We start from the raw sequence: 14,731 nt of genomic DNA, 5'->3' as shown, positions 1-14,731 counted from the left end.
TATTAATTGAAATAATTTTCTTATATTAATCTTATCACAAAATTATATTTGGGCAAGACACTAATTAAAGAGTAAGAGTAATCAGGCACACAATTATTTACTTCTATCCTCGGAGACTTCATCCAATATTCATAAGACTTTTTAAACTCTTACTTAGAGATTATTAAATAAGCTAAAGTTTATGTCAGTACCTTGTCTCTTAGGACCATGGAACTTGTCACCATCAGATTGTCTTCTGGCTGTCTTTTGTTGAAACACTGTAAAAAAAAAAATAGCATGTAATATTTATTGAAAACAAGCATAAAAAAGAACGTACTGTGGAAGACTCCAGGAAACTCAAATGCAATACTTCATTTTCCTTAGTAGCAATTCTTGAATTGTATTGCTTTTGAGTAGGAGGATTATTAAATTTACAATTTTCTCATTTGTGCAACTTATCAGTCATTTTGAAAAGCATTTTCTTTAGGCAGAAGAGTATAAAGCTGATAGAACACCTCGTTAACCTATTTAAATCAAGATATGATTCCATTCTGATATCAGGTAAAGCTAAAAGGTGCACTTTGTTAAAAGTGATAAATGTTAAAATCACATGAAAAATTCCATTTGCACAGAAATCACTCATGCTGACTTTCTGGTGATAAGCAAGGATAATGACTGTTTCTTCTTAAACAGATGAAAAGGCTGCTGTATTTCACAGATGTAATAATGAAAAAGACACTTTATTCTTGCATCATCTAGCTAGACCTCAGACCTATTAAGGCAGCTTATTCGAATTACTTCATTTTCTGAAAAGTGCTTTGTTCTCATTTATTGTTTCTCGCACGAAATTCTGTGAGACAAGTTAGCATTACTCACCCCATTTTGCAGATGAGAGATAAAATTGATTGTTTAATATTTATTGAGCACCCACAAAGTTCTGTATAGCTTCTGGCATTTGTTAATAAGAAAGCCTATACCCTTTACAACTTGACTTTAGAAATTGAACGTCCCAGAGTTGGTTCCATTTATTTTTTATGGGCAGTCTGAATTACAGGATTTGGGAACTGCTAGAGGCCTTGAACACTGAGTCTAGCTTCATATGTTTAAAGATGAGGGAGGTGGAAGTTTTACTAACTTGTAAAAGGGCTAAGTAATTTAGCAATGATCCCAGAACTGTTGTGAGTAGAGACTTGATTTAGAGCCTGCAGCCTTTAACTTAGATCTGTTGCTTGGCTCTTCACAGCACTTCTCTTCCATAACTATTTCCTTTGAAAGATAAAGGAGGAAATAGAAGGAGGGGATTCAGAAGAACCCTTGAATATTTCCAGTACGTTTGGGTTTCTTGTTCCTCTTTGCAGCTCATCAGACTTTCCTGGGACAATGGAACTGAGGCATGTGGGAGGGAGTGAGCCGTCCAGCTGGATGGTGTTTGATGTCTCCGATTGGAAGAGGCAGCCCAGGAGCTGTCTTATATTCTCTGTCTTAGTTTTTTTGCTTTTAAAGATTTTATATATTTATTTGACAGAGAGATAGATCACAAGTAGGCAGAGGCAGGTAGAGATGGGGGGGGCGGGAGAAGCAGGCTCCCTGCTGAGCAGAGAGACCCATGCAGGGCTCTATTCCAGGACCCTGGGATCATGACCTGAGCCGAAGGCAGAGGCTTTAACCCACTGGGCCACCCAGGCGCCCCTCTGTCTTTAGTTTTTATATTCTTTAGACCCATTATCTATCTATTATCCAGGTCACACCCGTGTTTAATCTGGATGACATTTTTTTGAATTTAAAAAATTGCCCCAAATCCTATCACATCAAAAATGATTTATTAAGGGTATTTCGCTTGCCAGCTATTGTCAGACAAAGAGTACTCTTCTTTCAAACAGGGAAAACAAACATATTTTCAAAGTATGATGGGTTTAAGAAAAATTATACTCATGAAGTAACATTTGGGGTTGAAAATCAATTTTCTGCTTCAAGTCAGTATTTGGAAAACACGCTAAATATAACATAATGGCAAATTCTGGGTTTGTGGTTTATATTTTTCCTTAAATAAAATATAACGATGGGGGCGCCTGGGTGGCTTAGTGGGTTAAGCCGCTGCCTTCGGCTCGGGTCATGATCCCAGGGTCCTGGAATCGAGTCCCGCATCAGGCTCTCTGCTCAGCAGGGAGCCTGCTTCCCTCTCTCTCTCTGCCTGCCTCTCTGACTACTTGTGATTTCTCTCTGTCAAATAAATAAATAAAATCTTTAAAAAAAAACTAAAATATAACGATGGATATATGGTGTGTGAATACATTTTGGGATATTAGAAAAATTTTATAAGTACTGCTTGATTTTATTTCATTGGCTAGTTCTAAAAAGTCTTGAAAAAATGAAACAGTTTTGAAATTTTAATAACAGGTGGAGTCTGCACACTTTTTTTTTTTTGCCAATATTGTCAAGATAATAACTGAAAATGTGTAAGACTAAAAAGGCTGAAGTGTGGCATCATTACTATGAAAAATAATCTGAATCCAAAGATAAATCTGGACAACAAATTCTCCAAATAAAGAGTACACCGATCGATCAGTTTTAACAATTCTGCTGCATTTTGGAGCTCCAGAGCACTTAGAATTAGTTTTTCTGGACTTTTGGCATTAACTTGTTAAAAGTCATTTTACATCTTGTATATGGTTCTGCCCACAACAAATGCCGGGGCGTGCATGAAATGCAGTAAATTCACTACACGTCAACACTGTCTTTCAGTTTCTAGCCTTAGAATTCCAAAGACTGTGTTTATTCTCCTTGAGCTTTCTCTAACACTTCCAGCCAGCAGAGCCTGGGATCTGAGGGAAGATTGGGAGAGGAGTTGGATGGCTGAGAAGGATGGTTATCAAAGTGCTGATAAGAGAGCTTTGTAAAAGTAAGATGTGTATCCCGTCACACCCCACATATGAAGGTCCTTTCTCCCTGGATAATCTCTGCTGAAATCCCCTCTCAACTCACTTTGAGCTACACCCATTTCAAAGAGCCCTTTTCTTCCCCCTACAGGCAAGCCTCATTTCTTTACAAAGACGCAAGTAGCACATTACCAAACACATTGTTTCCTTCATGCTAGGGAAGTTCAGAGGTATTTTTGCATGTGAGGTAATCTTGGAAAAAAACCTATATTAACTTGTCTCCTGAAGAAAGGGTTAGTCCATCAAAATGATCACTGACTCAAACATGCATAACAAGAAAACACTCTGCGGGCTTTAGGAAAAGGATAGATCTAAAATTTCAGAATTTGTTAATCTTCCTTTTTTATGGTTAATATTAGCTGAAACATTTTACATTTACCAGTAAAACCTTTGTTCTAAAAAGCTTTGTATGCTTTCTTTTTACCATGCTCACTGACACAAACCTTTAAGAAAAGTAAATGTAAAATCCATGATATCCTGAGAATTGAACATTGGGTTATAGGTCACTCAGCTTTCTATATGAAAGTACATACTTTTGTATAAGATTTCTGGTGAATAAGTTGGGAGTCTGTTTTAAACATGCAGATATTGAAAAAGAAAAAAAGGAAACTATCTATATGCCAGAATGCTAACCAGCTTGGCAGTGGGGAAAGGCAATAGTTTTGTCTTAATGTTAACAATATGTGACATGGGAAAATGATTTTCTCCCCCAGGCCTTTATTTTCTTCCTGATAAAGGAGGAACTCAGATGAGATGCTCTCTGATGTCTCACTCAGCTCTGACATTCTAAGATGCTGCTACCAATTCTTTTTTCCCCAAGTCACTGCACGTTCAGTAGTGCCTGGATAAATTCTTTAGTGTGAATTTAAATAGGGGGCTCTGTTTTGAGGAAGAGGTTATTTGTACCACACGGAGGATTTAGACTAATAGAAAAACTAGAAAGTTAAATCATAGACCAAGGTTAATTTTTTATAAAATATGGAGGTGATCCTGTCTTATGTGTTTAAATTCTTACAGGATACTATTTTTTTAAAATCATATCTTACTGCATCAAGGTTCAAAAAATGTTATTAAGGCAATTATGACATACATCAACTTTGATGACTCTACCTCAGTGAAATCTTATTTTTCTCTTCCTACCTAAAATTGGAATTTGAGAAGAAAGGAAAATGAAAACATTATTAGTAGTTGTCACCACCTTTAAACATTAAAAAAAGTTCATAGAGAAAGAAAAACAATTTTGAAGTTCAAAATAATCTCAAACAATGCAAATGTCCCAAATACCATCCCCATTTATCTTACATATTGGCAGTTTATAAAATTTTCTCTAGAATAGAAATGACACTAAATGGAAAAAATTAGCATAGTATTAAATATTCAAAACATTAAGCAAAGCAGAACTACCAGAAGAACAGAGGAGGAGAAGGTGAACTATAACGAATTCACTGGTAGTATTTGTCCTCTCAGGTTGCTTTTGCGAGAACACTCTTCACGTCCACTTCATTTGTGGTCCATCTCAAGCAAAGGGACTCTTCCAAAGCCACCCTCCTTGAAACATCTGACAGCACTTACTTGGAATTTCTTTGCTAGTGGCTAAGGTAATGGAAAGTCTGTGCAATAGCCAAATGCATCCATAAAGATGTGGCTTATAAACAACAAACACCTTGATGTTCCAGGCCCATGAGAAGTGCAACATAAAATGTTTAAAGCTATCACCGATGATTATTCTCGAAATGAGAGATTTGATATAAAACACTGGACAGATTTGTACTGTGCTCTGGGCTCTCAAATGATATTGTACAGGTAGCAGCAGAGTGTTTATTATTCACCCAATAAACTTTCATTACGTTGTTAAACGTGTAAGCAACTACAGGGTTAGGCAAAGACAAATAAGACCCAGTCATAGTTTCCACAACGTTCTCCATTTTGATGTATTCATTTAAGCAAAGGTCAAATGTGTCCTTAGTGCCTCCTGATGAGAGAGGACAGAGATGAGAAACAGTCAGGGAGGGCTAAGGCAGTGATCTGACCCCGGTAGCCTTACTCTTCCTACCTTCGTCTCCCAATTTGCACCCTGTGAAAGGTAATCACAAAACAAAACAAAACAAAACAGCAAAAACACAACCCAAAACACTGAAAACAACCCCTTTGTTGAACCAGCAAAAATAGGTTAAGAGAATATTCTAATCCTATAAATAGTCACACTGGCTAAGCCCAGAGGAGATGTAGCTTCTATGCAAATTGGCCAGGATAGACTGAGCACCCCAACTGGCTTAAAACCCGCCCTTGCATTCTGCTGGCAATAGTTGCAGGTTATTAATTTGAACAAATTTATCAAACTTATGTCACTACATTTGAATAGGCACATCAGAGTTAGCATGGCCATGGACAGTCCCATCAGCTATGTCCAGCTGAAAGCAGTGCACTGCCTGGAAGCTATACGGAGTCAGGAGTTGTGATATTCTCTTTTTAAAGGAGAATACCGCAAATGGTCAACAAGCATACTGGAGGTCACTGACTTGTTTAAGCTTACTTCTGAGATTGGTAGGGAAGGAAAGCTAGAACTCACATAACTACCAGAAGGAAAACAGCATAAACATTCTCATTCAATGGCAATATCAATTTTCTCCTCAGGAGAAAGCATGAATTTTCTTTCCAGTCTGTAATGGAAACTTTAAGTCTAATAGACATGTTCCCATAAAAATCTCCCCAAACAGGAAATCTTATTATAAATTATTTATTTCTGTTTCTAAGGAACTTAATTTTTACTAGAGTAGAATGCAAACTGTTTTTATTTGCATATTTAGTCCTTTGATGGGAATAAGAATATTTCTATTCTATAAATGTTTCTTATCCAGGGAGTTGAGACATTCCAAAAGACAGAGAACAGTTGGTTTGTGGAACTCTGGGTAATTAGAGCTTGAGGCCATTGCAATGAGTTTATTAGCAGAATCTCCAATCCCCCACCACCGGGCAGGCAGGTCCTCCTTCCTCTTGTTACCAGGAAGGCGATATGTATCAACACCTAGTGCTTGCATAGCCCTGGACTGGGGGTTTGTCTCCTCCCAAATGATTTCCTTTAGGTTGATTGCCCGATTTTTCATTCTGATCATCTGTATTTATTTTTTTAATTTTTTAAAAAAGGTTTTATTTATTTGACAGACAGAGGTCACAAGTAGGCAGAGAGGCAGGCAGAGAGAGAGAGGGGGAAGCAGGCTCCTTGCTGAGCAGAGAGCCCGATGCAGGGCTTGATCCCAGGACCCTGAGTTCATGACCTGAGTGAGCTCAAGGCAGAGGCTTCAAGCCACTTAGCCACCCAGGCGCCCCGACCATCTGTATTTAATATGATATAAGTGAAGACATTACTCTAGTAACATCCCTAGTAATTTTCCTTTTGTTTTAAGGAAAAGAGGTTTGGGTTGCTAAAAAGTCACTTTAATACTATGGAAAGTATGATGAGTTCATCTTTTGGTTCATGCTTGGTGATTACCAAAAGCAACTTCTCTGGCCTCTCTTTTTATCCCTATATCGGGAAATGTTGCCGTCTTAAGAGGTAACCAATAGACCTGGTCAAACTCACTTTGATCAGGCATTCCACACTATAATTCCACTATTATAGAAATGCAGACTGAAAACTCTAAAAGGACGGAGCTGAACCACTTGCTCTGTGTAGTGTTCATAATTGATAGTTCATAAGTAACTTGGAACAGACATGCAAGGTGAGAGACTGGCATATGAAACCCAAGGTAAGAAGTCAAAGGCACATCAACTGAAATGATCTAGTGGGTCCTATCTCACCTCTGTGTCTACAGAATACCCTCCATCATGCCGATTGCCATTTTTGCATCCTACTCTGTTGTGCAAGCTGTGCTATCTACATCATTTCAATTCCCATAAAAACTCTATGCAGGAGGTTTTGCTTTTGTTTTTTAAACAAATGAAGCAAGGCTATATCACTTGCACAAAGCCACGCAACTTTGAAGTGGCTAAGTCATGACTCAAATTGTTTTGCCCAGCTTCACAATCTTCATGAATTTCATTCCCCTGTGCTGCTGTTCCCTCCAAGGAGGCTCTTCTCAGTGTGCCAACCCCACAGAACATCTTGTTTTTCTCTAACTACTACATATTTAGAGGGAAAAAAATCTGCACACTGAAAGTGCTGGTGAAAAATACTGTGAATTTAAAAAGTCTAACGTGAGAAAGAAGATAACTCATGTGGATAGCTATTTGATCCATCTACGATTTCATGTTCAAATGACCATTCTCTGAAGCACTCTGCTCAGATGTTTATGTTGTCTTAACAATGGAAACTACCCATGTCATGGTTTCTCAACCTTGGCACTGCTGACATTTTGAACTGGGTAATTATTTGTGATGGAGCCTTTCCTGTGTCTTGTAGGAAGGATTAATGCCATGCCTGGCCTCTATGAACTAGATGCCATTAGTACTGTCCCAGTGGTGATAACTGAAAATGTCCCTAAACTTTGCCAAATGACTCTGGGGAGGCAAATCGCCACCAGTAAAGAACTACTATTCTAGGCCAATTAAACTTCTTACTAAAGAGATATTTAACAGGGACTCTATAAAAATCAAACCGTTGCTGCAACATGGGGGCTTAAGTAGGTAGGAAAAGAATAAATGAAACAAGATGGGATTGGGAGGGAGACAAACCATAAGTGACTCTTAATCTCACAAAACAAACAGAGGGTTGCTGGGGGGAGGGGGGTTGGGAGAAGGGGGGTGGGGTTATGGACATTGGGGAGGGTATGTGCTTTGGTGAGTGCTGTGAAGTGTACCCCTGGGGATAAAAATACATGTTTATAAAAAAAAAAAATCAAACTGTAAGGGGAAAAAAACCAGAATTCACTCTGCTACTGAATGACAATTTAAGTGCTTGATAATATTTGCATTTACTTTCACATGTAATATAAATCTTTTAATGTCAGTTTGCACCACAGTTGATTATACTTTCTCCCTTCCCTAACATGAAGGAATTGAATTTCTGGAAGACGAGGCTGGGAAAGTTCTTTATTATTATGCCAACGCTCTAACAGATAGTCAACAAAGCCCTTCATAGATTTCACCCAATGTTGCTGTGATGTGCTGCTTTGAGAAGGACAGAAAACTAATCAAAACTCCTGGGTTACACAGGCAGGCTTGATTCCCTCTGAAGGAGAGTGTGAGTGTAGTTCTGAACAACTGTTCCTCTGCAGAGCTGTACCAGCACCCTATCAAGGAAAGGGGAGAGGTGGAGAATCACGGGGGGCGATACGGGGACACTGGGCTTACAAACAAAATGATAAATGTGTCCCTCTGTCCTGAGAGCATCTGTGATATACATAATAAGGCCTGAAGCTAAATGACTTGGACAAGGTCACCCAGCCAGAGAGTAGGACCAAGGTACTTGACCCAAGGCCTACTTTAATCCACTTGACCACATTTCTTCACTGATGAGGACAGAGAACATTTAGTTCTCTCACATATACAATGGTATGGATTAATTTTCTTAAGAGATTCTACAAGGTCTTTTTTTTTTTTTTTCTGTTTGCATTTCAATTACATTGTATGTGATCAATTTCAAGTACAAATGAATAGCAAGTGGAAAATTTTTGAGAGCAACTGAGTTGTACTTGACATTTTGGGGTCCCAGTAGCTGAGTAGCTCTCAAAAAGGTCATACACAACTTTGTTGCTCTGCAAAATGCCAAGGGCAATTCAGTAGCAATTGAAAATTGCAAGGGAAATTACATTCTACCCCAAACCAGTGACACAGACTCTGAAGAAGGACCTTCAGAGGTTTTATTAATTGTGTGAGGGGAAAATGGGAAATTACCCATTGATGTTGAAGAATTTTCCCCAATAGGCAGTCATCTCTTTGCATGATTTATGGATATAGTTTTATTATCAATCTATATACACTATGCAGAGTGTTCATTTTCCTTGATTTTTCTTAAATCAAGAATTCTGTCATAAAGGAGGACTGTAATACAGAGGAATTACATAGTAATACCTCCATATTCTTGAAACTTAATGAACCTAATCCTTTGTCATATTATTGGGGGGAAAAGGTGGACAGAATGCAACATCTGAAAGCATGCAGACTTCAAAATCTTTCCATTTAAGAAAAATAAATTATTTCTTTTTGTTGTTCATCCAAAATAGGTTGAGTATGATGGGAATTGAATAAAAAATCAGAATCATATCTCTTAATAAGTTTAGTTTTAAACTTGGGTTTAGTTTTAGTTTAGTTTTGCATTAGTAAGTTACGCTTCCAGGGGTGATGGTTGAAATAGAGCTTCTCTATTTTGCACCGTGTGAAAGGGGTTAGAATGCTTAGCTGTATGTCAGTATCCTAGAACTTTGACCCATTTTGTATGACCTCCCCTTTTCACATTAGTTGTACTTCAAACATAGGATGGTTTAACTGTCAAGACAAATACCATATGATTTCACTAATATGTGGAATCTAAAAAAGTAAATAAATGAATAAACAAAAAGAATCAGATCTATAAATACAGAGAACAAACTGATGATTGCCAGACACGAGGGTGTGTGTGTGTGTGTGGTGGTGCAAAATGGGTGAAGGGGAGTGGGAGGTACAGGCTTCCAGTTAGGGAATGAGTAAGTCATGGAGAGAAAATGTACAGCATAGGAAATATGGTCAGTGGTATTCTAATAGTACTGTGTGGTGACAGATGGTAGCCACACTTGTAGTGAGCATACCGTCATGTATAAAGAAGCTGAATCACTGTGTTATATACCTGAAACTAATGCAACATTGTGTGTCATCTATACTCAAATAACAAAAATTGAAAAAAAAAACTACCTGTAAGATGGTTTAAAACAAGAGAAATTTAAAAATTAGTAGATCAGTATATTTTTCTGCCCATTCTCCGAAGTGTTAATAAAGTATCCTAAAGAACCACATTGATGTGGGTTTTGTCACTTTTTATCATTTTTCATCTTTGTAGTCGTTCAATTAACATTAATCAAATAGTCATAGTTTCTACCATGAATTCAGCACTAAGCTTGGTACCAATGATACAATGATGGGCAAAACCAGAAAAAGTTGGTCTCTTCCTCCATGGGTCTTATGGGTCAGAGGAGGAAATAAATACTAACAAATAATCCAGAAATAAATGTATCAATAAAGGAAATTTGTGGTGGGAACCAGACTGATCTAGTTCCAAATCCTCTATCTTCTTCCTAATTTTATCATCATGGGCATGACACTAAACTCACTGAACACAAGTTTTGTCATCTGCAAAATGAAGCTATTAATGCTAATCATGTAGAACTGTTGCGTGAATTAGAAATTATCATGGAAGTTATCTCACAAGAACTGTTATAAGGAGTAGACTAAGACTATAAGGAGTAGACAAGTAGACTTATCCCTTTAGAGGACAGGATATCACCCTCCTCCTTCTCCTTCTCTGATAGCTTCCTTAGCCTCTGACTCCACCAGACTCCAGGAAGCACACATTTTTTTTCTGTAAAGTTAGTTTAAGTCATTGTCTTCCGAGAAACTGAGAAAAGACACAGTAGAATTATTTTTAATTAGGACCTATTGAGTGTATACCACATACCAAATATTGTCCTGGGTAATGGCTAATTTTATCTCAGGTAAAGATTACAGCAATCCTTGAAGAAGGAATTAATTTTATCCCAAACTTACAATGAGGAAATGGAACCTCAGCTATATGAAGTTACTTGCTTAGGTAATAGCAGCTGAATATGAATACGTTCTGCAAAGCTGTAACAGGGAGTTGAAAATAGAACTGCCCTATGACCCAGCAATTGCACTATTGGGTATTTACCCTAAAGATACAAATGTAGTGATCCAAAGGGACACATGCACCCGAATGTTTATAGCAGCAATGTCCACAATAGCCAAACTATGGAAAGAACCTAGATGTCCATCAACAGATGAATGGATCAAGAAGATGTGGTATATATACACAATGGAATACTATGCAGCCATCAAAAGAAATGAAATCTTGCCATTTGCAACAACATGGATGGAACTAGAGCGTATCATGCTTAGCGAAATAAGTCAAGCAGAGAAAGACAACTATCATATGATCTCCCTGATATGAGGAAGTGGTGATGCAACATGGAGGCTTAAGTGGGTAGAAGAAGAATAAATGAAACAAGATGGGATTGGGAGGGAGACAAACCATAAGTGACTCTTAATCTCACAAAACAAACTGAGGGTTGCCGGGGGGAGGGGGTTTGGGAGAAGGGGGTGGGATTATGGTCATTGGGGAGGGTATGTGCTTTGGTGAGTGCTGTGAAGTGTGTAAACCTGGTGATTCACAGACCTGTATCCCTGGGGATAAAAATATATGTTTATAAAAAATAAAAAATTTAAAAAAAAAAAAAAAAAAAAAAAAAAAAAAAAAGCTGTAACAGGGAAACCCAATTTTCCTCCTTTCGTTTACGTGTGTCTCTTTCATTTTCACACCTCTACCACTCACAACACTTGACTTCAGTCACTTATGGTCACCAAATATGCAGAGGTTTCCCCCCATCAGGCAATTCTATGACACCAGTTGAGTGTCCTACAATTTAATTCAATTCTGACACTACCTGGTGATAGTGTCAGATCCCGCAGGAGAAGGGCTCAGTATTGCAGGGCTGTTTCCACTCTATGTCAGATGCCAATCACAAGTAGTAGATTTCTAGCTTATCTACAACTTCTGTCTAATTTGGCTACAAATTGGAGATTCCCATGACTCCCTCTTCAGGTTCAATTTATTTGCTAGAGTGGCTTACAAAATTCAGGAAAACACTTATATTTGCTAGTGTATTAAACAATATGATAAAGGATACAGATGAACAGCTAGATGAAAAGATACACAGGACAAGGTCTGTGAGGGTCCTGAGTGCAGGAACTTCTATCCCCACTTAGCTGAGGTGTATCAGCCTTCCTGTGTGGATGTGTTTGCCAACATGGAATCTCTGGGAATCCCCTACTGTTAGGACTTAATGGAGTCTTCCTCTCATAGGCACTATTGATCAGTAAGTCCATGTTCAGCCCTTCTCCTTTCTCAAGAAAATGGGGGACGAGGGCTGAAGATTTCAAGCTTCTAATCATGGCTTGGTGTATTTGATGACTAACCCTCCTCCAGGAGCCATTCAGGAGCCCATTCAGAGTTGCCTCCTTAGAGCAAAAAAATTCTCCTGTCATCCAGGAAATCACAAAGGTTTCAGGAGCTCTGTGCCAGGTACAGGGTGTGGACCCTCAATAGACATGTTTTCTGTGATCTGGCAAAAGCCAACATGATTTTCCTGTATCTCTCCAGTTTATTTGCCTAGTCTCTTTGCCAGGACTTCCTTGAATTTCTGAAATAGTAAGTTGGGATTCTGCATCTTGCCTTCTTCTTCCATCTCCTATTCTACATCCTTCTCTTTTGGCTGCATCAACATACTCCGGATGTGCCAACCTTCTGCTACTACTTCTGTGCTCTGGCAAGAATTGGGGCAAATGAATGTTTTTTTAATTGAATGGATGGCTTTCTGGGAAATGATGGCAATTTTATTTAATAGAGCTGCTTGAGCTATGAAAAGGAGGGGGGAAAAAAGAGGAAAGACGTGATGAAAGATTTTTACCCCGTGGAATGCAAAGAACATCAAGAAAGAATTAGCTGATTTGGCAATGTTTTCTTAATGTGGGAACAGAATGATCAACAATCAATAGGCAAGCAAGTATATTCCAGTGGAAGACGAAGGGAGCAAATAATGGGAAGGAACTTTGGTGACCTCATTTACAGTTCATATTTTGCTACTGATTAGGGATGTAGGGATGCTTTTATAGACTTAATAACAACAAAAAGAAGGAAAACAAAAAACCTGCATACTATAACACTAGTTCCTGGCTGCATTTAATACAAATTTTGTGAGAATAAGTCACAGTGTGTAATTGAACTAGAAAGATTTCTTGTAAATCCTGAAGGGTGTCAAACTTGCGATAAGTAGGTGAGATGAATAGTATTTTAAAATTTCTTAGAAACTCAAGATTTCTGAGATTCTTTAAGGTCCGTGTGTGTGTGTGTGTGTGTGCACGTACATACATGTGAATATATGACAAACTAGACCATTGTCATGTAGGGAATTTCCTTAATACAAGGAAAGATTTTATTAGCCAAAAGTCTAAAGCAGTGATAGTTTCAAATTCCTCTCCAACGAATGGAGGCAACCATCCAGGATGGAAGGCTTATTCTTTGGTGAATCTGAAGAAAAGTAGTTCTGGCCATGGGACATGAGGCACAGTGGGTGACAAGGCTTATACACTGGACTGAACGCAAGAAGAACAAGTCAGATTTTGCATTATAAATGGTGAAATTTCCAGGTCTTCTTTTTCCCATGCTCTGATATAAAGTAGGTTGGAGTTTTGGCTTTTCTTCTAGGTAAACTAAAAGCATAGAAGAATAGATATACATAAACTAATATTATGGGGTAATTCAATGAAAAAGTTGGATACCCGCCTACAACCCTACTATGCAGTCCACAGGTTAACAAGTAGAGTTTCCTTTTAGGTTTTTGGTGCTTAAAATTCGTACACATAAAAGCACAGCTAAGATATTTGGTGGAAGTATCAAGCATTCTAGGCGGTCACAAACAACAAACAAAGATAAGAGAGATAATATGAAAACTGCAGGAAAAATGAAATCATAGAAATTTGAAAATTCAAATCAAAGCCAAATGAAAGAAAACAATAACAAAGATACTGAATTACACTGCTCTCACCACTGCCAAAGAAAAAGAAAATAATGATACAAAAAAAGAACAAATATGGGCACCTGTGTGGCTCAGTCAGTTGAGCAGCTGCCTTCAGCTCAGGTCATGATCCCAGCACCCTGGGATCAAGCCCTGCATTGGGCTCCCCGCTCAAGTACTCAAGTAGGGAATCTGCTTCTCCCTCTCCTTCTGCCTGCTGCTCTCCCTGCTTGTGCTCTGTTTCTCTGTCAAATAAATAAATAAAAATCTAAAAAAAGAAAGAAAGAAAGAAAGAAAGAAAAAAAGAAAGAACAAATAGAGAAGAAAGAATCCATGGAAAATAAGAATATGATAGCCCGGAGAAGGATGAGAAGGTAAAGCTAAAAAATAGAACACTGCAACATGGGAGTCTCTACTTGTGGTCCTGAGAACTCCCCAAGGATTAGGATACAGAGGATAAAGTACCCCTTCAGAAATTTCTCAAATACAATTAAATTTTTGTGTTGAGCTCTATCTATCTTCTTTCTTTAAAAAATATTTATTGGGGGCACCTGGGTGGCTCAGTGGGTTAAGTCTCTGCCTTCGGCTCAGGTCATGATCCCAGGGTCCTGGGATCGAGCCCCACATCGGGCTCTCTGCTCAGCGGGGAGCCTGCTTCTTCCTCTGTCTCTGCCTACCTCTCTGGCTACTTGTGATCTCTCTCTGTCAGATAAATAAATAAAATCTTTAAAAAAAAATATTTATTGGAAAGTAATACCCTTGTGTACGAGCTAATAATATCATAGATGTCACTATGCTAGACAATCTAATAATTTCTAATTACAGCTACTCCTTGCCCTAATAATCTAGATAATTGTTCCAGTTAACATTTTATTTTAGCTGACACATTTATTAATTTGTTATTATTTTCTAATTTTTAATAGTTTCTTAAAAATTTTCAGCAGTAGATCACTGTTGACTAAATATATGGTACACTAGTAATTATATATACTCACAAATTTTCTTACACAAAGTCTCAAAACATAATGCTTAAGCAATAAAATGGTTTCTTTTGAACATATTAAGCACAGACAAGTAACTGCTTCTTTTGCATAGCTT

At 38.0% G+C, this 14,731-nt stretch overlaps 1 protein-coding gene across 8 annotated transcripts in view; it reads right to left on the bottom strand.

Annotated features, from left to right (window-relative positions):
• Nucleotides 1-14,731, bottom strand: part of BANK1 (B cell scaffold protein with ankyrin repeats 1) — a 305,691-nt gene that overhangs the window by 25,910 nt on the left and 265,050 nt on the right. For all 8 annotated transcript variants that reach the window (XR_006602628.1, XR_006602629.1, XM_045067101.1 and 5 more), the window contains one exon: nt 192-257. Coding sequence is in view for 6 of the 8 variants with exons in the window: in XM_045067101.1 (XP_044923036.1) it covers nt 192-257 (66 nt within the window). In the remaining 2 variants the exon portion in view is untranslated. The remainder of the gene's footprint in view (nt 1-191; nt 258-14,731) is intronic.

The sequence above is a fragment of the Mustela putorius genome, unplaced genomic scaffold (assembly GCF_011764305.1).
Source record: "Mustela putorius furo isolate JIRA1106 unplaced genomic scaffold, ASM1176430v1.1 tig00003871_pilon_pilon_pilon, whole genome shotgun sequence".
NCBI classification, from domain to species: domain Eukaryota; kingdom Metazoa; phylum Chordata; class Mammalia; order Carnivora; family Mustelidae; genus Mustela; species Mustela putorius.
This window is presented reverse-complemented; position numbering and strand designations above follow the sequence as displayed.